The sequence below is a fragment of the Hippocampus bargibanti genome, linkage group LG16, assembly GCF_051943395.1.
Source record: "Hippocampus bargibanti isolate YZ-2025 linkage group LG16, ASM5194339v1, whole genome shotgun sequence".
Lineage (NCBI taxonomy): Eukaryota > Metazoa > Chordata > Actinopteri > Syngnathiformes > Syngnathidae > Hippocampus > Hippocampus bargibanti.
The window spans coordinates 8824443-8851596 of record NC_142749.1 but is presented as its reverse complement, the minus strand read 5'-3'; the positions used below and the strand labels follow the sequence as shown (position 1 = coordinate 8851596).

The 27154-nt window shown below is 40.6% G+C and overlaps 1 protein-coding gene across 6 annotated transcripts in view; it reads right to left on the bottom strand.

Annotated features, from left to right (window-relative positions):
• The window catches only part of msi2b (musashi RNA-binding protein 2b), a 259883-nt gene that overhangs the window by 149728 nt on the left and 83001 nt on the right, over positions 1-27154 (bottom strand). For all 6 annotated transcript variants that reach the window (XM_089016911.1, XM_089016914.1, XM_089016913.1 and 3 more), the window contains exon 6: positions 23567-23659. In XM_089016911.1, coding sequence (XP_088873037.1) covers positions 23567-23659 — 93 coding nt within the window. The remainder of the gene's footprint in view (positions 1-23566; positions 23660-27154) is intronic.

Below are 27154 nucleotides of genomic sequence, written 5' to 3'. Positions count from 1 at the left end.
TAAAAAAAAACATATTTCCACAAGGCCTGCAGAATGGTTCAATTGGTCTAAATGAGTCAAACGAGGATCATTATCACCAACACAAATACCTAGAACTAATACATAGTCGAGAGGCGTAAAGTATTATGATTATCATCATCATGAGCAAAAACACCAATAACTAATTCACTCTTGAGTGGCGCAAATCAGCAAGTGACTTCAGCTGATCGGGGCTGACCACTGGCTGTAGAACAGCCGCTCATCCCTGTCTGCAATCAAGGAAGCTGCACTGATGGTGACACTTCCATTTTAGCTTTGTGAATATGACTAAGAGTCCAAATCACAGCCATCGTCTCATCTACTTATTGAAGAAAGATGTGTGGAAGATGACCATCACAGTGAGAAGCTGAATGACAGGTCAACACGGGTGACCATTAGCAGGTTTGGTTGGGTGTTTTTTTCTCTTTTTTTCAGGAACCCATTTCATTGTGAGTTTCACAAAATTCATTGTGAGTTTCTGTATATGGTGGTGTTTTTTTTTTTATTATAAGTAACGGACATCGCAGACATTTTTGGCTCAGATTTGTGTGGATAATTTAAAAATGTAGGAGTAACAGTTAGATCCTAGTAATTGTACATATGTACTTCTTTCAAAGAAGTACAGATGACGGCTGAAGAAACCTTTTCATTGATGGACCATTATGAATAATTAGTGTCACGCAATAGATATTGTAAGTTACGCACTTGAATTGGGGAAATGCACGAGGGGGATTATTTATTTAGTAAACACAAAAGATACAAACACCAGGAACGCGAACAGCTACTCGCAAGAAAATTAATCATGCTTGCCTGAAAGCAACCAAAGCTTCAGTGGATGTCTAATTGGATTAATCCAAAACAGAGGACATGGCTCTGTGTGCTGTTTCTCTGATGACTTGACCTCTAATAAGGGGCTCCTTTTTATTTCTTCAGATCTCCAATCAGACTAAGACTAATGACTAGGGGCACGTTTGGCACATGGTGGCTTTTCCAGAGAGTGACTTCTAAGTTAAACCGTGAGTGTGGAATTGGTCAAGGTCATGCAGAGCTGCTCAGCTTCAGCCCAGGAAGAAAAAAAAGACACGCACGTACACCTGAATCAAAAACTGTGAAGCCATAGGGAACATTTAACCGGCTACAGTGACCTTTTCACACAAGAAGTGCTGTCACCTGAGAGGTTTGTTTGACATCGTACCTGCCAGGACAACTGATGACACATTTGAAATGGGATGTGCAAGCATCGAGTTTTCTGTAGAGGCAAGTCAAAAGTAGAGCTGAGAGAAACGGCTTAAAGCTCTCTGAGGGTGATGTCAATCAAATCCAGCTCTGCACAAGTCACCTCGACTGTAAGCTCAAATACTGCTGTGGGCCACCTGAGCTGGAGTTCATCTTTGACCTTGTCAGAGAAGGGGACTCGATAGCGTACAGATGAAAAAATAAAAAATAAAAATACATGAAATTAATGCAAATGGTTCTGAATGGAAATATGAGTTCGGATACTCTCCCAACGGTTTTCATTCACCATTTTATGCACACACCGTCACAGGACATGCTCGGATAAAAAATGCCCGTAAAGTCCGTGCCAATGTGTGGGGGCATCTGTTAGCGTATTTGTAGGTCAGTTTTTCAACTACTGCTTATCATTTCAGAGGCTGGGAGCCATCAATGACTAATGTGTCAGTCTGTCACAGTCAACGACCTACCATATGGCGCCAGTTCAACCCCCACTTCCAATTGAGCTGCGTGTGTATGTGTGTGGGCTTGTGAGAAATGCCAACGCTAGTGACAATAAAAAAATCTGTGCTATAATGAGGAAATGCAGAGGTAAGCCACTTTCTTTTTAATGATTATTTGATCAGACTGCAATTAGCCACTCTATTAGACCGCCTGCCATCAAAATATATCCTTTCTGGAGTCTCTTTAAAATTCAATAAGCTCTTAACATTTAGAGGAGGAATGGAAACCTATCACATTTGATTTGACATTTTTATACATTCACATGCATGCAAGATGACTGGGTTTTTTCAAGGAGTCGGAATCAAACTCACGATAATTGAAAAATGTGCATATTTTTTTATTCACAAAATATCTTATGTTGATGGTTGCATTAACCATTTTAGAAGCATGATTTGTATTTTAGAGGCCAGCTGTGGCTCGTATCAATAAAATCAACATTTCATTGCTTGGAAAAATAAAAATGAATCTCAACATTTTTTATGATTTGTTTGAAGTCTGAAGGGGGCTTGATCAACCATCGATTGTTAATTAATATCCCTGCAGTCCATGAAAAAAAACACTGTGTGCTAAAGCAGTGTTCTGTGCCAATTACAACAAGTGCAGGCTGGTAGGGATGACCCAGAGGCGAAGCAGAGCTGTGGACACTTCTCCGAAGGAGACCGTCAATTATCACCCAGCAGTGCAAGTTTCCGGTTGACTCACGAGATTCATGACTCATGTGAAGAACCTTTTAGATACAAGGCCCAGAGTCATTTTTGGCCTTTTTGTGTATAATTAAATGACCCTGCTTAATCCAGCATTTGTCCAGGAAGATTGCATTCTTCTAATTTGACAAAAATACATTACCTTCATTTTTTTCCCTTGAAAATATGACTTTTCATTTGTTGATTTTTTACTTTATGTTATGTAGGGTTGAGTGAACGCTGGCGTCTGTGGCCGCCGCTGCTCACCCGCAGAAAAACATGACTGTAAAGTGTCCTTGAGAGTTTTGAAAGGCGCTTATAAATGAAATGAATTATTATATTATTATTATTATATGTTATGTTTGGAAATGATGTATGAGAGCACTTTGCCCTGGTTGACTTTGCATTGCATACTGTCATTTTTATTTTGGGTCTAAATGACAACCTGTCAAAATCACCTGGTTAAAATCGCAGGCTGACATATTGTGCTCTTGGCAGTTACTCTGATCCTGGTGTGTATTTAATCTTTCCACGCATGATCCTGGAGAAGTAGACTGAGGACACTCCCAAAGCTCTCGCCCTACACTTGTTTTGGTGAGCACGAAGGTACTGATGATTATGCTCAAGTGTGAACAGCCCAAGATTGCTCATTGAAATTTGACAGTGAACAAGAACCATCAGCAGCATAAATGTAGTGATTTGGTGTCATCACGTCTAATGCTATTTTCTCCCTTGCTAATCACTATCCAATGAAAATGGCTTTCAACTCTCAAGGTAACATTACCACATCTGGTTGTTTCTCTGAGCATGACCGTTATCAGGATGAGAGGGAGGTAATGTAACCTAACCTTGCCTTCACATGGCCACGGCTGAACAAACAGTCCTTGCATTCATGCTGATGAGATGCCGGCTAGGACAGTGAATCAGTTTCTCGCTGCGATCCAGCCCACCAGGGTTCTTTTCTTTTTGCTTGTCTGAATCTGCCCCCAAAGTGTCTTCACCTTCAAACAACCAGTAAGCACATAACTAATAACTGCAGCTATGGTAGGCGGTGTTGTATAAATTAAACAAAATGGTTTGTTGTGCAGTACAAACTATTGATTTTCGGTTGCATACCATACATAGGAGATATTCTGATCTCCACTTTAAAATCGGCAAAGGGAGACTGTTTTGGCAACACAGGTAGTGACTCTTGGAGTCGAGCCACTGACAAAGTCCTGGCCCCATTTAAACCTCGCGGAAGCAGATGTGCCACTCATGCAAAATAGAGAACCGGGGCGGGATATGGCCAGAGTAATATAGTCGTAGACTGCCTCCGTTGCATCTGATGATATGGAGCCAATAGGGGCGTTTGTCAAATGCAATCAGGTGTGATGGGAAAAAAAGAACAAGAATGAGGATGCTGGAAGGGGTGGAGGGATTCAAAGCGTGCCAAACTCTTCCACTGTGTGGAGCACAAAGACCAAAACATGGACACCGCCACAGCACCGGACAAAAGTCTCTACCCCACTAGAGTTAAATCTAAATCTACTGCAGTCACACACAGAGGACACTGCGCATGAGTTATTATGCACACTGAAATATAACCTCAAAATACAGTATTTGCCGCAGACGGTGAAATTATCACAAATGTCATGAAGTCAGATTTAATCAAATATAAGTGACACACCATCAGCTCAATTGGGCATACAGTTATCTACTCTGTGTTGCTCTTTTCCAAGCTTATATATAAAAAATTCCCAAGGTCAGACAAAAGACCAGTCCAGTTTGCACCAGTCCCTTGAGTGGGGCACTTATATGGAAATTCAGAATCAGATTTAGACTGGGCCACGTGCAAGTTGCCAATGAATGGGTGTCCAGCCAGGCATGCAGTTAGACATGCCAAAAAGGAGGCCAAAGCATGCTCACAAGTCTATAAAATGAAGACACAAACACTCTGTTTGTTTTGGTATTTTAAATGTTGACAACAGAGCATGCCATTTTCACACAACGATTGAGTGAAAGTGTTCATACCCGATTGTAGCACCTTATCGAGGAGCTGTTTTCTTGAACGTAAACAGAACTTTTTTTCATCAATGTGCAATACACTTTTAAAACTCCATAAAACGGACTAATTTGCCTGTTTTGTGCATGGGAAATTGTGTTTCGGTTGCATGTGGTTTATGTGCAAACCAGATGGTAATGGGGCAATTTAGTTAAATTATTCCTAATTAAGAGGAACACCACTGGTTGAACATAAGCAATAAAGCAAAACCCATTCCACTCATTTTGTTTTGCGTTTAGAAAGCTTAAAATGATCCACGATGCAGTGTTAAAGGCCATATAACTTGAAGGAAATGCGAAACACAAAACAATCCAGCTCAGCACAGGCTGTTGATAATAATGCAAGTGTAGTAAATCTACTTTTCAACCCCACATCATTGTAAACTTTTCAGTTTGAATGGCTGAATCCATATCCACTCCAATGCTCTCGCAATGATCAGCTACGCCGATGAAAAAAAACTGGATAATTCTTCCAAACTCTAGCAGGTGCCTTTTTGGTGTTTGGGGTGGGGGGAACCGCATCAAAAGCAATGTGGCACTTTGAAATAGATGGAAATGTTTTGAATGGACAATTTGTCAATTTGTCACCATGATTGTCAGACGTGCTTGTAAAAGCCAACATAGAAATAGTCCTTCCTGACCTATATAAACTATATAAACTATACACTGTCTTCAAATGTCCAAATTTTTAGTGATTTAAATCAGGGACAAATTGTATGTTCATGTCAACAGATTGATGAGAAGGTTTCTTCAGCCGTCATCTGTACAAATGTGAAGGTTTCGGACGTTTCGCCTCCTATCCAAGAGGCTTCGTCAGCGAACTAAAGTCTGACTGGTCGTATCGGCCCCATTTATATATCCCTAATGTCCAGACATGGTGGCGCCGGACACAGCTATGATAGGTCCCTACTCTCAGGTTGGGGGGGCAGAGGACCCCTCCCTGTGGCCCCACTGATTGTTCCTACATTCCTGACTAACGACTGGCCCATTTCCCCCACTCCCACCGGTATCACCTCATCAGCATTACGAATGTTGCCTAACCTGTTTTGCCTAAGCAGGCTATTGTATGAACAAGGACAACCGACATCTCTGGACAAGTTGTGTCCATAATTTGAATAAACTACATTACTTTCTTTTACATTTGGTAGGCTATCTTTTGGATGCACTAATTTTTGCCTTAACGTGTTTATCGGTTTGAAATAAGTAGGAATTGTGTGTTGCCAAAGGACTCTGTAATTTTTCAGAAACTCCTGCAATGTAAGGTACTGCTACTCCTCTCCTTTTTGTATCTTGAGAATTTTTGGTTTCATTCCCTATTCTCTATTTCTGACATTTGTTGAATGACCACTGAGTGTACCCACAGTTAGCGAGTGCTCTCCTGATATGTTTTGACTCCTTTTCTCTACCTTCAGTGCTAGTTGGTATTAGTTTAGCCCTATGCTGGAGGGTTCTGATAACTCCTAGTTTGTGTTGTAAAGGGTGGTTAGAGTCAAAAAGTAAGTATTGGTCAGTGTGCGTAGCCTTCCTAAAGACTTCTGTTTTTAGCGCTCTGTCCTCTTTTATAATTACTTTACAATCCAAGAAGGCTAGTTGGTTCTCTTGAATGTCCTCACGAGTAAATTTAATGTTGACATCTACAGAGTTGAGGTGATCTGTGAAGGATTGAATTTCTTGTTTCTTAATTATGACAAAAGTATCGTCCACATATCTAAACCAGTGTCTAGGTTTTGTCCCTGGGAAGGATGTGAGGGCCTGTTTCTCCATCTCTTCCATGTAAAGATTAGCCACTATGGGTGAAACTGGTGAGCCCATAGCACAACCATGAATTTGTTTATAAAATTTTTCCCGAAATTGAAAATACGTAGTATTAAGGCAGATTTCTAATAATTGGCAGATGTGATCCGGTTTAAGTTTGGTTCTTTCATGCAGAGAAACATCCGCCAGCAGCCTCGTCCTCACCACTGAGACTGCTGCTGGGGTTGGGACAGATGTAAAGAGAGAAGTCACATCGTATGATGCCAAAGTTTCCTCAGGTTCCAATATGAGGTCTTTGATCCTCTCTACAAACCCTGTGGTGTTCTCTACGTGATATTCTGTGTTACCAACCAACGGAGCTAAAATAGTTTTTAAATATTTGGCTACAAATGTAAACCAATAATTCTCAAGATACAAAAAGGAGAGGAGTAGCAGTACCGTACATTGCAGGAGTTTCTGAAAAATTACAAAGAGTCCTTTGGCAACATAAAATTCCTACTTATTTCAAACCGATAAACACGTTAAGGCAAAAATTAGTGCATCCAAAAGATAGGCTACCAAATGTAAAACAAAGTAATGTAGTTTATTCCATACATTGTAAGAATGAAAATTGTAAAGAGCAGTATATTGGGGAGACTCAACAAATTCTCAAAAAAAGACTTTATCAACATCGCAGGGATAATACAAGTGGACCTCAATCGGCAGTACATCTGCACCTAAAAGCTAGCAACCACTCATTTGACGACAATGAGGTTAAAATCTTAGCGAAGGAACATAGATGGTTTGAAAGGGGGGTAAAAGAAGCGATTCTTATAAAACAACAAAATCCTTCATTAAACCGGTCTGGTGGGGTGAGGTTCAATTTGGATCGTTCATACAATAGCCTGCTTAGGCAAAACAGGTTAGGCAACTTTCGTAATGCTGATGAGGGTCGTTATGCTGATGAGGTGATACCGGTGGGAGTGGGGGTAATAGGCCAGTCGTTAGTCAGGAATGTAGGAACAATCAGTGGGGCCACAGGGAGGGGTCCCCTGCCCCCCCAACCTGAGAGTAGGGACCTATCATAGCTGTGTCCGGCGCCACCATGTCTGGACATTAGGGATATATAAATGGGGCCGATACGACCAGTCAGACTTTAGTTCGCTGACGAAGCCTCTTGGGTAGGAGGGGAAACGTCCGAAACCTTCACATTTGTACAGATGACGGCTGAAGAAACCTTCTCATCGATGGACCACTCCTGTACGACTGAGAGCTTACACAGATGTCAACAGATTGTGCACGTTGGTTGTGAGTGTACTGAGCATATGGCAATTATTATTATTTTTTTAACTAAAATTTCAAATAGCCGTGCTAAATTGAATGTTCAATCACTGTGGTAGTTTCCGTGTGCTGTTGTTCAAAATTCTGGAAGTGTTGTAGTCTGCAATATTTAAAAACCTGAGTTACACTCAGAAAATTCAAATTGCATTGCTAGAAAGAGAATAATTATCTTTTTCAAAAAATATAAGCCTCCAAAAGTGTATTGCGCCGCAACATTGCAGCTCTGCGTTTTTTTTTCCTGAGTGCTGCAAGCTTTTTCCTCCCGCTCAATATCATGTCATTAAACACAAAGATGTCAGCAGCTGGAAGACTTGCTCATGATTAAACAGCATCAACCTGTCACTCAAGCATGATACCGCCTGTCCACGTGAGTGCATCGCATACAAGTCACACTTTAATTCAATTAAACATGAAGGTGTTTGAAATGAAAGTGGGGGTCATTTTTCCCCTTTCCCAATGAGGTGGCAGTGGCTGAATTTTGTATCACTACTGCACAGCTGTGTTACACCAATTGTTTGGGATTGGCTCTGCCGGGTAGACGCAAGAGGTTGTTTGTTTAATAAGGATTTAAATTCATATTCAGTTGCCATCATGTTACTTTAGTGGACAAATCATCTTCAAAGGGAATTAAGTGCTCCTTGGTGGCTTTTACAATGTGTGCTGAGCTGGAAGAGAGGATGCTGGGCTGGCAGTGGGGCTCAAAAAACAACTTGAGGAAAGCCTCCAGGTGGCAGGTCTGGAAAAAGGATAACATCCATGCTTCTGCTCAACTAACCATCAAACCTAATTACCTGTGGATAGGACTTATGGGCCACATGTTGGGTTCAAAGCTTCCCCGATCAGGAAGTGACTTGAGTAGGTCTGCATGTGTGTGTGTGTGGGGGGGGGGGGGGGGTATGGTCAACGTGTCCGTGACCAAAAGATTATACTGTGAGATTTGATGCCACATCTTGGCTCGGTGCCACTGTTTCAATCAAACTGACTTATTTCGATTTTAAGATGATTCAACTGAAGCCATGAGAGAATGTTTCGGGATAGATTGCTTGTCAGTCTGTCGTATTCTGGCAGCCATATCTGTTGATGCATTATTCCATTCTGTGAGGTGGGAAGAAAGCTGCTTTGAGGGCTTGTGTTGTGAAGGGTAAAATTATATCATCGGAATTGTTGTTTAATTTGAATTGGTGATACGACTAAAATCCCACAACACGCTTGCCGAATGCCACCTTTTATGCTACTCAGAATCCCCCAAAAAGCAATTGCTTTTTTAACAACCTATAAAAGCAGAATAACCGAATTACAGATCACCTCAGCATTTTTGAAAACTTGTTGACACTGCATTTAATTAACCTTTGCATTTCTCTGCGTAACATCGTCATTTCAAGCAATAAAAATTTAGACCTCCTGTGATATTTCCAAGTGGTATTTGTACACTTCTGCACGCTACTTTAGTGCCGTTTAAAGTGCAATTTAACACGTCCAGAGGATTTTAGCTGGGCTCGCATTACCTTTACACACATCATCTATAGTTATATGGTGATTATCCTGATGAGATCTACATTGCGTGTTAAACTTTTCCCTCAGTGTCTCAAATACTGTGTGTAATAGACATGAAAAAGTTTCCCGTTTAAAACTGGAACACCATTTTAAACAGTAGATAAGCCAGATACATACATTTCCGACAAAGGAGATACTGTGAAAGTGTGAGACTTGTTCCGAAAATTTTTCAATTGTGTTCATTTAGTTTTGTGGCGCTGAATAAAGTCGTATTCCGACAGTTGAATGAGGTCTAACTGCATATTTATCGGCCTCCGACTTTAACACAACCTCTCTGTTCTCCAGCTTCCACACACTTAATTGTCAAGGGACTATGATACTAAGAAGATGTAAACATCTCCTAAATAAAGGAAATACGGAGTACAAAGTTTCAGAACATAAGATGTGAAAAGACCGTGATGCCTTGCAACATCATTTTTTAAAATATTTAATATGACCTCTCTCACTCTCCCTCTCTGTCTCTCTCTCTCTCTCTCTCTCCCAACTAAATATGTCTGGATGCAATGGGCCCGTCACGATCAACGTTAGCTTCCACTGTTATGGCAAATAAAACCGAACAGGCGGTTACTAACAACAGCATTTATGATAGTGGATTTCTTTAAGACCTTAAAGGACAACCGCGTCACTTTTTTGTTTCTTAACTGACATCATAAAAACGTTTTATAGCATATAAAATACCCAAAACACAAAGTATGATATTTTTATTCAAATGAAAAACATAAAAAAATGACTTAAAGTGTCCAAAATCTGCAAAAAAAAAAAATCGAGCTGCGAATTGGGCATTTTCAGAAAGTCCCGCCGATTGTTTGTGACGTCACGCCAAGACGTCTTGCATTGCTTGAGAATCAAAACAATGGCTTCAGATTCAGAGAATATGCTTTCTTGTTACACCTCCAGTTATGAATATGATTCAAATAGTTCTGAAGATGAAAGCATACAGGTTTGCAATTGATTAAAGAATTTATTCCATGCCATTTTGAGGCAACATTGGGGAGAAACGATCACCAGAAAAGAGGCACAAAATGGCGACCTCCTGTGGCCACCTCCGTTTCCACAGGCTGATAAATTCCTTATATGGAGCTTGGACACCCTCTTCTGGCAGCTTTTGGGTGCAACACTAGGTTTTCAGACCAAACAATAGAGCAAAATACATTGACGTGATGGAAGGACTGCTACAATGTGTCTTTTTTCGGTCAGGGGGCATTCCTTCAGTGACGTCACATACGGAATCGTCACCAACTCAAAAACAAGACTTCCTGAATATTCAGCGCGAGTCTTAAAACGTAAAACGTAGCTATATGCGGTGGAATCTTTTTAAAATACGCTCAGTAGAAGTCATTTGAAGCCGTTTTACAAATTATGGACACAACTTGTCCGGAGACGTCGGTTGTCCTTTAATAATTTAGCCAGACCTGAGGTGATGGAGACAAGCACACATGCACACAACTGTGAGCTGCACAGCGATTCAGATAAGTGAAACTTTTGAGACATCATTAGCCATTCACATCAAACTCGAGCACATAGGGCAAATGTCCATGCCTGTACGTTTAAGCAGTGATTTCAGTCAAGCAATGGCAAGCGTAGGAGACATGAGTTGCAGCCGCCTTTGGACCTGGTCACACAGATGTATATGGCTAAAAAAGCCACCAGGCTAATAATTGAGAACTTTTGTTGCTTCAACACGTCATAATTTGCCACAAGCACAATTAGGAAACTGTGATTTTTTTTTTTTTTTTTAATACTTTTATTTCAAGAGTGCATGCGTTTTCTAATTTGCTAATCCTCACAAGGGTCAACCTGAATTAGTTACCAGCCGATCGTTGGGCACACACAAACTACCATTTACAATTACACTTAGGGGAAATTTTGAGTTTTTCATTGACCTGGCACACATTTGGGGTGTGTGTGTGGGGGGTAGGGGAACCGGAGTACCCGGATAAAACCCATGGCGGCATGGGGAGAGCATGCAAACTTTACAGAGTAAGGCGACATGCTAACTAGTTAGCATGCTGCCACATTCTTATTTTATTTTATTAATTTCAACTTTAGACTCGCAAAAGCAACTTTAATTACATATTGAGGCATGGGTAGGAATGTTCCAGATCTTTCAAAGTTGTTTTTTGGGCTGTTGGCAAAAATTCAATATGATAAAAAAGGCTGCATTTTCTGTTTGGGTGCATTAGATTTTGTGCTTTGCTGTATATGTCTCACACAGCTGCAGAGAGAAAGCTACAGCTATTATTTGTGGTCTCTCTGGGATAAATCTATCCAGAAGAACAAAACAAACGCCACAGCAAAAATACCCAGCTTGCAATAGCACAGGTGTATGTGCTGCAGATTCTATGAAGGAAAAAAAATCCTCCAGGTGTTGCTGAGTCATTGTCCAAATAGACGGTCTGTAACTCAGTTAAGTTGTCTGATTTTGATGAGAAGGGTTATCCAAGGTGAAAAACAGATTCACTTTTTCCCTGAAAGCCTATCAGATGAGATTTTTTGTTTAGTTTTTTTGGAAACCTGACATGACTGAGTTTTTTTCTAATTTGCCTGTGAAAGGCAGAGACAAAAGATGTGTCGATCACATGCGGGTATCATTCGCTGTGGATCACAACTCACATATGCCTGTCTTAATTCCTAATGTCTTGCGTTTGATGGACTGCTGAATGAATGCATATTTCTCCAACTGGTATTTACCGTGTGTCTGACATTGGTAATAACTGGCAGTTTTTGTGTTTGCTGATGCACACCAGTTTAAGTTAAAGTTAAAACTCTCAAGGACACTTTACAGTCACGAGATAAGAACATTTTAAGGCATGAAGAGGGTTCAACTTTAAGAAAGAATATATCAATGTAATTCCAAATTACAGACAACAATACAGTTAATAAGTAAAACGATGACTTGAGAATGTGATCACAAAGCTGAGCAACACAAATGAAGTTTCCCACTAAAATGTGTCTTTAGCTCAGCGTTCTCTTGGCTCTCTTTCCATTCATATTCTGCCAAGCTCTTGACCTTCAAATTCTGCCTTCCTTGCCAATCTTGAGAACACACATGCAGCATACGTCAACGGATGTCTCGCATCCATCAGCAAAATAATTCCCCCCACCCCACAGCTGCCCCTCTTTTTTTTCAATTCCCACTGACCTATCCTCCCACATGGTGTTATCATGACAGAGGTGGAGATGCAGATATAGTCGCCGCCATACTAATCTGATGTTAAGACTGCTGCAAATGGCTCGTGACACTTCATCTTATGACATTTTTCAACTGTTCCCGAGCTGAATGGCATCCATGGCACCTTCTCAGCAAGGGTCTACCAACCCCAATAATAAACCTCAGATCCTCGCATTAACACCCTGGTTTCTCGTCACAATGGCGCCTTTAGCCTCCTGCCGTCATCTGATTGACCCCTTTGAGCAGATGCCGAATCTGATCCAATCACAGTCAATCTTCTTTAAACATTTCTTTCTTCAAGCAGCAGGCTCAAAATTTTGTCATTCAATCATTTGATCAGTCACCGATAACACAATCAAGCCAATGCAGGCTTATCCGAAAGGAACCGTTTCAGGAAAGACAGGTGGGAATGAGACTGGAGACTTACAGATAGGTGTCAATCTTCTCTGATCTGAAGCTCTATTTGTGAGCCGCTGAAAGAGCACAGTGTCGAATATCAGGAGGAGAACGTGTGTGAGAGGTATTTTGAGACATTGGTGATCGTCCAAGAATCTATCTTGAATTAAAGGTCTGTCCATCTTGGTAAAAAATAATAGTAAAAATAATACAGCAGTAAATGGAAAAGACAGCAATATACACATCCACACACTCGGGTTCCTCGTATAAATTCAAACATCGAGGAGGATGAAGAACGATGTGGATACTGCAGCTCAATTCTTTAGCGGCCATTTAAAGAGCTGTTGGAAATGTTGCCGGGCCAATGGGCAAATAAAGGTCAAGGGGGGTATAAAATGGTTTGTCTAACTGGCCCTTTTCCCTCGTGTGTCCCCGCAGCAGCACTAGCATACACCACATTCATAGCCAATTCATTTATATTGCTCTGCCCTTCTCTCTCCCAGTCTCAGTCACTAACTACAAGTGACTGCAATGAGATTGAAGCCTCTGGCTAAATCGGGACAGAGAGGCACAAGCTCCATCATGGCTGCTCTGATCACTCCTTATAATCACTGGAACCAGACAATATCCCCCAACTGATTAGGTCAGTTGCGGCAGTGAGAAAAACAATCACAGGACGTCAGCCGGTGATGGACACCGAAACGTTGGCGTGTTCGGAGTCACTGTGAGCTACCATGTAAATGGCATGCAAATGTGCACCTGCACCAGCCGAGGAAGTGGGATGAAGGACTGTGGCCTTTTGATTAGCTTCCTTTCCCTCTTTTAAAGTGCATTTTTTCTGCATTAATCATCTGTGTTTTTCTGCTTCGCCGCTTGAACATGTCAGAGGCTCTCTTCATCATCGTGCCGTCACTTCAGTCCATAAATTCAATGACTAAATTGTCAATCAAACGGATGGAAGACCACTCTGACTTAGTTTTTCTTCATTGGCATGTGCCCCTTCACAAAGTGAAAAGTAAACATATTTTGCATTGTTTGTGACTAATCCTTATGACTATTGAAAACAAATATAAAAAATCAAGAGCCTGCAAATAAAACACTACTTCTTGGTGGATGTAAAAATGCTTTCCCATTCTATCCCCATTATTACACATCAGGGGCATTTCTCAGCTCACCAGCCAATCAATATTAGTCTGAGAATCTTTTCGGTACCATAGCGCACATAGAATGTTTGAAAAACAATAGTTGAATGTTTTTTGTCACTCGAACACCATTTCAAAATATTTAGGTTGTCGTTTATGGTTTACCGATAGACCATGATGAAATATTCCTCTCCTTTTCAAACTGTAATTATGTTTAATAGCACATTAAAAGGGGAAGTCAATCCCAGGATTGGTTGTAAATTGAGCCACCCCTGAGCAACTGCAATGTTCAGTTTGATTTTCAGTCAACATCAAGTGGTAAAATGGCCATCGCCTGAGATGATCTGTGGCTAACTTCAGACCTATCAAATTATTTCAACCCAAGGTGAACTGCAGTTGTGAAAGAAAATACATTTTGTGGGGCATGAAAAATCATTTTGGTTGCTGCCGTTTAGGATTCCTAATCTCCAAAAAAGAGCACACTGTTGCAGATTTAATGTTTTGCTTAGAAAATAAAATGATCTAGATCAGGCATGGGCAAACTACGGCCCGCGGGCCACATACGGCCCGTTAGGCTTTTTAATCCGGCCCGCCGAACCTGCCCAAATTATAGTAAAAACAGTGTCTGAAACTCATGACAAAAAGTTTGCAGAAAACAGGGCAGATAACTGAAAAGTTGCCTGCCCCATTTTTCACAACTTGAAGCACAATGAGACAACTAAGCAGATTAAAAAACATTGTCACAAAGTTTATAGTTTTTTTTTAATCATGAATGTACCTACTACAAATGCTACCTTGCTTAATTTACGGTAAATGTGCATGGCTAGATTTTGCTGCAGTAGTTGATTGTCATTGTGGTGCACAACGCAACGTTTGCATTGCTTCCTACGAGCTACTAAGCCCCTTTCATTAGTCTCACGTACACTTTACAGTCACGGTTTAATGTAAATTTACGTTTTGTAGCGTCACATATGTTGTTAGCTTCTTTTGAATCTTTCTTCTGAGCTGAGGTTCTGTGCATCTATTTTGGAAAATGATATGCAATTGCACGACTTTATAACGCTTGCGAAAGTCCGGAAGAAAGAAGCAGGCTTCTGATTGGCTGCCGTGCCGAGTATGCAAATTTCACTGCTGGTAGCCTATGTCTGTGTGCTCGGCGACGGTACACGTGTATTGTTTGCGCGTGAAGGCGAGGGGGTCTGAGAGGAGTTTGTTGAGCGCGCGGTCAGGACAAACCATCTATGATTTGGCGGAATTTAACACAAGTAGGTATTATTGAGCTTGAATATTTCATTGTGGAATAATATGTTTTGAATGTTGAAAGTGATTCCATTTTTCGATAAATGTTAATTTCTTTAACTTTGCCCCTTCAATGAAAACTTATTAAAAACAGACGCAATCTTGATGAATCACAGTGCATATGTTATTTTAATCTATTTCCATTTCCTCCTCCAAGTATCTGCGAAATAGTATGTAAACGCCATATTCCTTGAGACAAAACTACATTTAAAGGACAACCGGCACCATTTTTTTGTGTTCCTCACTGACATCAGAAAAATGTTTTATAGCATCTAAAATACCCAAAACAGGCAGGCTGATATTTTTAGTTAAATGAAAAACACCAATAAAAATGACTTCAAAATGAATCCGGAAATGGCCAGTTTCAGAAGGTCCCACCCCCTTGTTCGTGACGTCACGCCAAGACGTCTTGCCTTGCTCGAGAATCAAAACAATGGCTTCAGATTCGGAGGAGATGTTTTCTTTTTAATAATAATAATACATTTCATTTGTAAGCGCCTTTCAAAACGCGCAAGGTCACTCATCCAGTTATGAATATGATTCAAATAGTTCTGAAGAGGAAAGCATAAATGTTTGCAATTGATTCAATGACAGCAATGTAGCACCCAGAAAATGCAGAAGATTGCGCCCAACCTCCGTTGGAAATGCGCAGATTTGTCAGCTGGGAATTTGTGTCAGCGAATATCAAATAGTTAAATAGTCTTGGTGCAACACACAACGATTCACCACGGCGTTATTTATGTCTTTTCCTTCTAATTTCGCCATCAACACGGATCAACACGAAGTTTTCAGACCAAACAAAGTACTCAAAATGCATTGTGTGTCGCTTTCTCGGTCAGGGCGGTCCAAACGTGACGTCACATGGGGATCGTCATCAACTTGAAAACAAGACTTCGTGAATATTCAGCGCAAGTCTTAGAACGTAAACTATAGCTATATGCTGTGGAATCTTTGTAAAATACGCTCAGTCGAAGTCATTTGAAGTGATTTTATAAATTATGGACATAACTTGTCCGGAGGCGTCGGTAGTCCTTTAATGCTTTAGGTTTAGTATTTCCGGCCCAAACACTCTCTCCAAATGCTCCTGGCCCGGCCCCGCTGTCAAATTTTAGAACCCAATGCGGCCCGCGAGTCAAAAAGTTTGCCCACCCCTGATCTAGATGCATGCATCTGCTTTTTCGGGGTTTTTTTTTTGGGAGGGGGGATACAATATGTTGAAAGTGTTTTCATATGAGGATACTAGCTGCCACTAAAGTATTTCGTAATCACTTTTTTTTTTGCTAAAGTAATGCAATTTTCTTACACATTGATCCGTAAAGGCACCATTTTGAGATGCTCTGCACTGAAAGTATATGGACAATCTAATGTTTTTGCAAAAATAATTACCATCCGGTTGTTACTTGACATCAACTTAAAAATCCACATATACTGCATTTACAGGTATCAACCATAAATTGGTAGAAATTGTACAGATGGTTTCAAACTGTTTTTTTGGTTGCCATTTATAAACTCGAATATCATGCAAAATGTCAGCTGTGGTATTCGAACACCAAAGTCCCAGAACAAATGTCACACACTACCCAATGAATTTGTCTCTGATACTTCTATAATTTTAGTTCATTGTCAATCGCTTCATTTTGAATATGAAGGAAAAATATATGCACTCTTATCTTTTTCCATCATGCCTCACTACATAAACAGTGTGTGCTGTGTTCGCCGTCTCTCTGACGGTCGGGTTCGTGAATGGACGTTTATTTAGGTTCAATCAGTACATTGTCATCTTCTAGGATTCAACGCACCACTGTGCTCCTCTGACTTATTGGTGACCTTTGTATCTACCTTTATCCCTCATAACCCAGTAGCAGTGAACTGGATAAGCTCCTCCTCCACCCATTCAGTTACACCTCCAAGAGCTGGCTCTAGACCAGTGGAGCATGAACACCAGGATGGCCTGGACATAAAGAAACAATTGTGGGAGCCGAGTGACATGGAAGCAAGTAGCTCTGATGGAAATAAAAGTCTGCTTGAGGGCTGCGCAGCAAAACTCAGCCAAGTGACTGAAGTGGAGGCGGACCGATTCGGAGAACAGGACTCATTTCTGTTGGGCTAAACGAGACCAGTGTGGGATGCACTCAAAGCTGATCAAAATAAACCAATGAGGACGAAAGCATTAGTCACCCCAGCTAATTATGCCTTTAGCACTGTGGGGTGCGCTCTCCATGAAAGGGCTGGGCTCAGCTGGTAAGCCACATCCAAATTTACAAGGTGTTTTCACACCAAATTCCAACTTTAATCAAGTCTAATCAATCTCAGTGGAACGTTTTTGCGAAGGATGGGGAGTGGGAGTGGGAATTTTAAAACATGCTTGAGTATTGCAATAAGAATCCATTAGATCATTAAGAGAAAAAAAAAAAAAACATGAGCATCAGCCATTTTAAATAACAGGTGTCAAAGTAAAGGCGCGGGGGCCAAGTCTGGCCAACCATATAATTTTATTCGGACCGCAAAAGCAAATTAAACTTGTGAAATTCCATGATGCTTGAAGTCCGGACCAACATTTCTAGGAGGAGGAATGTCGGTGCCATTTGACAGTCATTGCTGGACAGCTCTGGGGTCATTGTGCTTTTTTGCGCCTGTGATGGCCAGCATCTTCACAGCCCCGCTTTGTTCAGCGGAAAGGCCCGGTGTGGCTGGATGGATGCATGGCTTGAAGAGCCTGCGATAAGAAAGGAGCGTCAGCGCAGAGCGCCGACGCGTATGTGGAAGTGTCACGGCTTGGAATTGAAGCAGATTTACATAGGACAGGAGATGTGAGACAATCTATTTTCGTCAATGGACGCTACAGCTTCGTGTTTGCTTTCAACATTTACCTTGTAGTATACATGCACATTCCACCATGATGTCCCTGATCCACTGCCGAAAAGGATGCTTTGATCTTTTCGCCTTTCATCTAGAACTGCTTAATGTCACAAAGAGGGTACAGCAAGTGCCGAAGAATGAATGACTCTCTGTGTCTTTGTGTTGTCATAATATTTGTTATTTAGCCTTTTTATTTTTTTGGATTGCAAGATGGAGTGGCTGCCTTTCCAGCAGCTCCTGTGTTTTATATTTTGTTTTTCTACTTCTTTCTTTCCTTTCCTCTTCCTATCATAACTTAACTGCTGTGCTACTCTGGTAGAGTGAACGCTGGCGCGAATGGCAGCCGCTGCTCACCTGCACAAAAAAAGTTCTTATCCCGTGACTGTAAAGTGTCCTTGAGTTTTGAAAGGCGCTTAGAAATAAAATGTATCAAAATTACTATTATATATGTTTGGAAATGAGGTATGAAAGCACTTTGCCCTGGTTGACTTTGCATTGCATACTGTCATTTTTATTTTGGGTCCAAATGACAACCTTATTATTATTATTATTATTATTATTATTATTATTATTATTATTATTAACCACAATAGCAGTTATTATTTTTGACTTAAAAAACTAGTTATTCAATAATTTGTTGTGCGCTGTATATGTAACGTGGATCGCGATTAAACATTCTAATGGCTTCCCCAAATTCATAACGGCCCCCGAGAGGAATCAATAACTACAATGTGGCCTGCGGCAAAATATGGGTTTGACACCAATGTTTTAAATCGTTGGTTCATTTTCAGGGGCAAAAAAATCTCTGCATGGTCTTGGCTAAGGTGTTAATATGAATTGGTTGTCAACTGACTTGTTTGGTTACAAAATACAAGTATACGAGGGGGAAAAAAACACTGCTTACCCTTCAACTTTTAACACATCATCTAAAGAAAAATACCTGTGATGGACTGGCAACCTTATTAGCGTGTCAGCTGCCTTGTATCTTTAATCAGTGTGAACACATGCCAGCAACTGCTGTGACCCCAAAAAGGGTAAGCAGCATCATATTCTGATGTATAGAAATTGGGTTGTCGGTATCGAACTGTCAGACCTTCAATAAAAATTACATTTTCAACCATGCATCCATCCCTCCATTTTCTAATCCGTTTTCCCTCACAAGGGTCGTGGGTATGCTGAAAACTATACCAGCGGTCTTTGGGCAGGGTTCACCCTGAACTGGTTGCCGGCCAAATGCAGCATTCAGAACCACTTCAGTGCATATTATGAGAAGTAATTAATTGAGTATAAAAACAGGAATGATCTTTGAATGAGAGCATTCTATTCTCGGGCAATATAGACGCAAATAACACTTTATTGCGAGGGAAGAAGCGAGGCACAAGTGGGACCAGCCTCTGGCTAAGAACACTTGAATATGAAGAAACGATAAGATTTCCTCAACTGGCTCGCCCAGGTAATACGCGGTGTGATGCCCTGAGAAACAAAATAGGTAGCAAAATATGGTAACTATTAGCTAGGTAATGGGATCCATCTGCAATGGATTATAATCAGTCAAACACAAGCACATGTCCACTTAAATGCAATCACTTCCAATATACGCCTTAAGCATCTGATGAAGGCAACGGCAACAAAGAAGCGTCAAGGCTTTTGAAATTGTGCCAAGCGCACAGGCTTGTGCTGCGTCTAAAAGGTGACAGCACGGGAGACTGATGCTTTCAGACTGATGTGGAGGAGAGATGTCAACCTCCCCCCACTCTACGGACAGAGGGGAGTGGGACTAAGGTGGCGAAGAGGAGGGGCTGAGGTGAGCTGCGGAGGTTACCGACAGAACCTGTGACCCAGTTGTGGCCACACAAGCTGTTTGCACTCCACCGCTTCTCAACCCCGCGACACCTCTGCAGACCACATCCTGATAATTGGCTTATGGTGCCACACGGACAGCACATGTGTGCACGCACACATATACACACACACGCACGCACACACTCCTTGCTGATAAACTCACTGTGAAGAGGCACTATTTCTCGTGTGTGTGACATTTGTGCAATCTAATGAATTCCAATTCAAGAGGTGGATCAAAAATTCAGCCTTTTCTATAACAACATAGTTTGGTTTTGATTTACACTGTCTGGGCTGTTTTAATTTTAACAATATTTTCTGTTCTACAAGAAGAACAGATGGTGAAATCGGAATATTGTTTGTTCTATTACACCTCCCTGACAGATATTTTTTTTTAGAAGACTCATTTCATAAAGGGGTGGTTTGAATGGACCTACAGTGACAATAATTAACTAATTCACTGCCAGGTGATGTGCAAAATTGTGTCCTAGGTTTTTGTGATTTTCACTCAAATTACAGGACCCACAGAATATTGACTTTGAGGACTACATAAACATTCTTTACAACGTTAGAAACCTTAAACTCTCTTCCTTTATCAGAAAAAAACAGTTAATTGCTAAGTTATATGGGTCTGGAGTTATCTGAGCTTGAAATGGGGGCAGCTGTATAAAATCATTATATAGATTTATATTGCGCTTTAACAACAGCTGAAGCTGTACCAAAGTGCTATCATTGGCAAGACGTCAATGCTGCCCCCTCATGGAAGGGAAACACATTGCTAGAGGTCTGACCAGCACTTTATCAGCACCCCCGCAAGAAAAACCAAAACCCAAACAAATTCGGGAATGGCGCTCCACGTCACACTTTTCAATTCCTGAATAAATAAATAATTAATTATATATATATATATATTTTTTTGGTTGCATAGTCCACCACGTTTCAAAGTTCCGACGACTAGTTAAAGTGGGAAGACATGATATGTGCTGTCCAAGCTCAAGTTTGAATGAAAACAAACAACCGCTGTTTCCGCAGTTTCCTAACAGCCATCTACTGCCGAGCAACACGCCTACACTGAAGGAATGGTGTAAATCTCCTGTGGGATTTAGTCATCTCTCTTGATTCACTTTACTTTATTACCAGCTCTTGTCTCTGCTCTGGGATGCAGGACTTGATTTGTGTTAGTGGATGTAGGCCAGCTACTTTGGTTGCATTGTTGAGAAATTATAGTTTTCCATTAAAAAAAATCACGGGAAAAACAATATAACATTGCAAACGATTGAGCATGATGCAAAATGATGAAGCAGTTGAAAAGCACAAATAAAACACACAAGAGTGGTTGCCGATTCACAGGAGCATTTTAATATGCTTATGTTTATATTTTATCTTAGATATTTATTTCTTTATTTTTTGTCCTTCAACTTCTCCCTTTCATAATTGTGCTTGTGTAAATTGGAGAATTTCTCTACTGTTAAGCAAATAGAGGATTTCTTATCTTACCAAATAACCATCGGCCAATATTTTCCAGAAACAATATCAGGCTAAAAATGCTATGAGTCAAAACAGGTTAGTACAGCACCAAATCTACAGTACATGACAATCAAAGTGTGATAAGTATGAATAAACACAAGTGGATAGTTATGTTTCTTTAGTTATCTTTTTTTCACGTGAATTCAGCCTCATGCCACTTTGCTGTATCAGTACCAGCCAGAAGGTAAACATTGCAAAACACAAAATTCATTTAAAGTCAAAATGTGGTCACAGTATGGATGATTCTCGCCTTTAACTGGATATCAAGCGGCCCTTCCACCATGGTGGATAAATACGTACATCCTGATAAATTGAGCCAATATTCTATGCAGAGGAAACTAAATTACTTTTCTGTTTTGAATAATCCCCATGATGCCAACAGCGTGTACCAAAGTATAGACAGTATTCATGTAGTTAAGTCTGTAGATTGTAAAGGAAATCATTTAGCTTTATATCTGCTCGACAGGTATTGCCACCGATATCTCCACATATTTTTCATTTGCCAAGCTCCCACGGACTGCAAGCACACCTAATCATGACAGCCGTATAAATACACTTAATCGCTGGAACACTCACGCAAGGCGAGAGCAATCCTGCAGACGCACGGAGGCATGCGCAAGTAGGCTAGAAAAGAACACAGAGAAAACATGTGCGGGATCTTGCTCAATCAGTCTGATTTGTTTGTTTCCTCCTAAGCGTTTGAGGATTTCTCAAGGAGGAGGAGGGAGGGGTACAGGGGAGAGGGGGAACTTTGTACAATCAAGTCAATTATGTCATTCAATCAAGTCAAAAATCATTTTGAGCCCTTGCTCAGATCCATTGATTGCAAAAGTCGTGCCGCATATTTGCTTGCAGAATTTTATTGTGCAAATAAAGCAGCCGGGCCGCGGTCGGGCCTTCCAAGCATCCTCAACAGAAGAGGAGCCAAACAAAGTCATTCACCGTGTTCACTTCCAGCCAGGAAAACAACGCTTGCCTTTTGGAGGAGAAGAGAGATGGTTGCATACTGGGTCTGAACCAAAAATAACTGTTTCCATTATTTCGTAACATCCCTTTTGTCTCCTTGAGGACACGATGCATTATGTGCCCATGAAAAATCCATCCTTGTGGAAACTGTTTAAACCCAAGGTCAAGTGCTGATGTTACAGAGACTGTATCAGCTGAAGGTGACCTTGGCGGAAGTGGAATATGACATGAGGGAAATGGATCTCCACTCAGCGTGAGGAAATTATCTGTGAAATGCTGCCACTGTATCAAAGCCTGTTTGTGTGCACACGTGTGGGTGGGAGGCATGCATGTCCTTGTAATAAAGGGCGTGAAAATATGCCTCACTCAGCTGGGGGGGATTGGTCTGAGAATAGTTCACTGCACCATACTGCTAACTGCCACACAAAACTAGCAAAGACCGAGAATGCGCCACTGTTATTTTCATTCCAATTTCGACTTGCATGCAGAACCCGCAAATGTCCGATTCTCGCAAAAATGTGGGATCTTGCACACGTATTGCACAATTTGGAGCGTGGAGCTGCCTCTGCGCATTAGTCAGCACGTCATGCACTGTTCACGTAACTTGAAAATAACTCATTTCGGCCCGTTTCAAAGGATTAACTATGCGTTTGTGTGCTGTGTTTCACTTTGGAATGAGGTGTCTTTTTGGTGACATATTATCCTAAAGGAAAGATAAAGGGAAGAAAAGAGAAGACGGGAAGAGTAATACCTTCAACTAAACACATATCCTTAGCAGAAAAGATTCTGGTGGTGTCTCAGCACGTCTATCCAGTGTTGCTCTGTTTCTGTTCCATTACAGTCAACGATAATAGCACTTAGCCAAAAGCGATGTTCGGTGCTTTTACTGGTCTTTTTATGTTGTTTACTTCCTTTCGGTTCCCACTCACAATGGCTTGAGAGGACTCTCTCAGAGCGAGAATTGAAACCAGTATTTGGTAAACAGAAGACCGCATCATTTTGATACTCTGTGTCAAGTGTTTTACATGGTGCAATGCTTACTCACCCTCAAATTTGTTTCGTTGTTTCTAAAGAAGGAACCAGACTAATGAAGTTCTGTTTAAGCTCAAGTGTTCATCACAGTAATTTTTAGCCAAGTATAGAGACATAATTTCCATTCTTTATTTGCCACGATAAATGTAGGAAAAAAATATCCGGAATCTGTGAACTGTATGACACGATTGTCAGGTGTATGAACAACAACAACAAATTCTTACCTTCCCAAACTGTTCAAAATACTGCTTCACATCTTCGACTACTGTATTGGCTGAGAGGCCACCCACAAATATTTTCTTCGTTCTTGTGACCATCTAAAAGTAGAACAAAGGAATGATTAGTTAAGATGAGATGTTCAATCCATTACAGATCTTTAATGAGTGACAGGTCTAATAAAGAGGATGCATTCATTCTTGAATACAAGCACACAATAAAAGTCCCAAACAACCATTGAAATTCTGCATTCATAGCAAGCAAGGTCACAAGGCAGAACGTTTTGATTTTGACAAGGGGGTGGAGGGGGAGGGGTAAACACTTCTCTCTGCCAGACAACATCCGCATCTCATCCTCAAAAAGTTTTGTCCAACTTCAACAACTTTGGCATTCATTTACGAGCAAGAAAACAAATTAATGAGTGCTGATGGCATCAGGGTGCATTAAAAGCCTCATTTAATTCCAACCAGTGACAATATGAAGGATTATTACTCACAGCATCAAAATAGCCCCCAACAAAAAAACAAAACAAAAACAAAAGACATCTCAGTACTAAATTTGGAGGTGGAGATAGGGTCAGGGAATGACAGCAAAAAATGTCGCACAAGCGCTTCTGAACATTTCAGATCAGAGAATCAAGCAGCGTTTTAACATTATCATTGAAAAGAGAAAACATAGGTGAAATAAACACATAAATAAATTGAATAATGTAATAATCAGGTCAGCTAACATGAATCTTAAATGACTTCCAATGACACCGAATCATTGTAGGTTTGATTAATACATGAAGTTAGTTTGACATCATATTTATGCTTCAACAAAAAAACAAAAAATCACGACAATGTCAAATGTCACTTTCCAATCATTTCCCCAGTCTGTCCTTTTCAAACGCGTGATCTTGGTTTGCATTTACACGTTGGGTTGCAAACATCTTATCCAATAAGATAAGCAGAAACAACACTAAAAAAATAAAAATGTTCCCGTTATAGTAATTCTCAAGAATAACCCAGCTGGGGAGTTGACGGTTGAGGAAACAACTATTTTGATCCAAACGCTGACTGGAATATTTTGAATGCATGAAATATAGGCTTAACGGTGATGAAAAGAAGCACAATTCAGCTCCAAGTCACATCTGTCAAGGGCGACAACTTTCACTGGCACAAAATGTGTACCATACGAACATGCGCTCACGCACTGGAATCCTCTCTTGTTACATGTTCTGTTTATTGATCGTGCTTTGATACTTTGGATATTGTGAGAGTACAAATTGATTTTTTTTCTGAAAAAAATGATAACATCCCAGAAAGATTCCCACGGCCACTGAAAGATGGTTTTAAAAAATGTTTGCAATATATGCATTGTCAAAGAAGCCAATATCTTCAAAATACTATGGAGAACAGTGTGGCAATATTGTATCCAGCATATGCCGGGGGTTAAAGAATGAATTCCACACTTCAAACTTTACATAAAGAAAGAGTGTGATGTCACTCAAGTTCTTGAAGGGGACATTCATAGCAAAGCCAAGCGCTATTAGGCATTTCCGACCCTTTGTAATATATCAACATGCCAAACGATGAACCGGCTGGTCGCAGGTTGTACACAAGAATAGACCCGGCAGCTGCATCTTGCTCCTCTCTCCCCTGCTCCTTGCCAACATCATCCCTCAGACCTCAGGGGTTATCAGCTACGGATGCCACCACCGGCAACCCCGGGCCAGACAGCTGCTGATAAGCTGGCTGTGTGAGTATTCATCATCATCACTCACCGTTATCTTTGCCAATCAAGGTAAAATAAAGAAATTGATAAATAAACAAGCCGTCGTGAGCGTTTGTTTGCCTGGTTACATCCGCTATTTGTCCCATTTCCCTTTTAAGTTGCTCATTCCCTAGTCATCTTTCCATCTAGTTCCAACAAACCTGTTCCAGCCTGTCAAGTTTTTAGCCTTGTCTCTCTTTTGAGAAGCTGATGGTATTGCTGATTCCCGGTGTAACACAATTACTTCCCGTAAATTTTTGGGAGGTTACCATGGTGACTGAAGATATTATGGCTATATACAGTAAAGTCTCGTTATATCGATATTCAAGGGAGTCCGAAAAAATATCGATATAACCGGGACTATCGATATATCCGACCCTGTTTGCATGTAATTTTCTCCGTGCGTGCATAGAAATAGTATCGATATATCCGATATCGATATAACGAGACTTTACTGTACTATAAAATGAAATAGGGAAGTTGCTTTTTGTTCAGACGTGACATTTTGGTTCAAACACAAGTCCTAAAAATGTTTGGAATAAATTATGCAAATACATCAGCTCCCTCAGTCTGATTAATGTTCATGAGCGCTGTAGCACTAACTATTGAGGGAAACAATTTGTCAAAAATCATTGCAGAGTACAATTTATATATAATAAAAAAACACAGAATAAAGAAGAGACCTGTAAAATTTCAATAAGATGTGGTTTTTTTTCAGCTCTTTTGCTTCTCCCAAAGAGACCCTAAAGGGATATGTGTGTCTGACTCATTTGGAGAGGTTCAAAGTGATTGGACGGCGGCTGATGTTTATCAAGAAAGCAAAATTTAGGGAAGTGATACAAAACAAGGAAAAGTACAGAGGCTGAAGAAATTGTACGTACAAACTGCTGTCAAGAGTAAATAAATAAATACATAAATACATAAATAAATAATGACCTTTGAAGGGCAGCAGTTACGACAGCAGAGAGAGTACATTTTCAGGGTACAGGATGCATAAAAGGGTTAAAAAAATGCCATGAATAATGGCCACATTGATCATTAAGCAGATGCAATGCATGCTGTCAACCCAAGGATGAATGCTATCCAGTCTACATGCACCACTCATCAGGGTTCAGAGATCCAAACCCCACTGCTCCGAATTAAACCGTAGCCCTTTGTGAAAGCAAGGCTTAAAATAGTGAAGCATGACCCAAAAGCAGGACCCACCTGTACAAAATGTACAGGTGGTTCTGAGTGAAAACTATGTACAGTGCCATGGCCTCTTGTCCCCTTTTTTACTGAGTGTAAATAATGCAAAGCATTTTACATCCTTAGAATACAGAGCTGCTGGTTTGACTGTGCTTAATAAAAACAGGCTCGAACTACTGTGGGTGCTGAGGAAGATGAAAAAGATAAGCCCGCAGCCGATATTGCAACACGCTATAATATTACTATTTGTAGAAATTCAGTACCTCGACCTGTGGCAGCAAACAAAATTCAAAGAGCCTTCATGATGTACCAAACAAAATGCTATTAGTGTTTCGAACGGAAACCGCAAAGGGAAGCTGCAAATTTTATTAACTCCACTAGAAGTATGAGACGAGATGATTATAGTGTGAAACAAAATAAAATGTAAGACAGAAGGCTTCATAGACGGGGAGGCGGAAAAAAAATAACATGCAACATATTTCTGCAAATCTTGAGAGTTTACACAAGAGCACCACCAGTACGTTGTCTTCTAAACTCCATTCAGGGCCACTTGCTTGACTGGCAGATGGCGATAAAGATATTTCGCAGTTGTTCCTGGCAAAGGTGTAAGATGACTCAATTCATGACGAGAAGAGACTCAACATATAGTATTT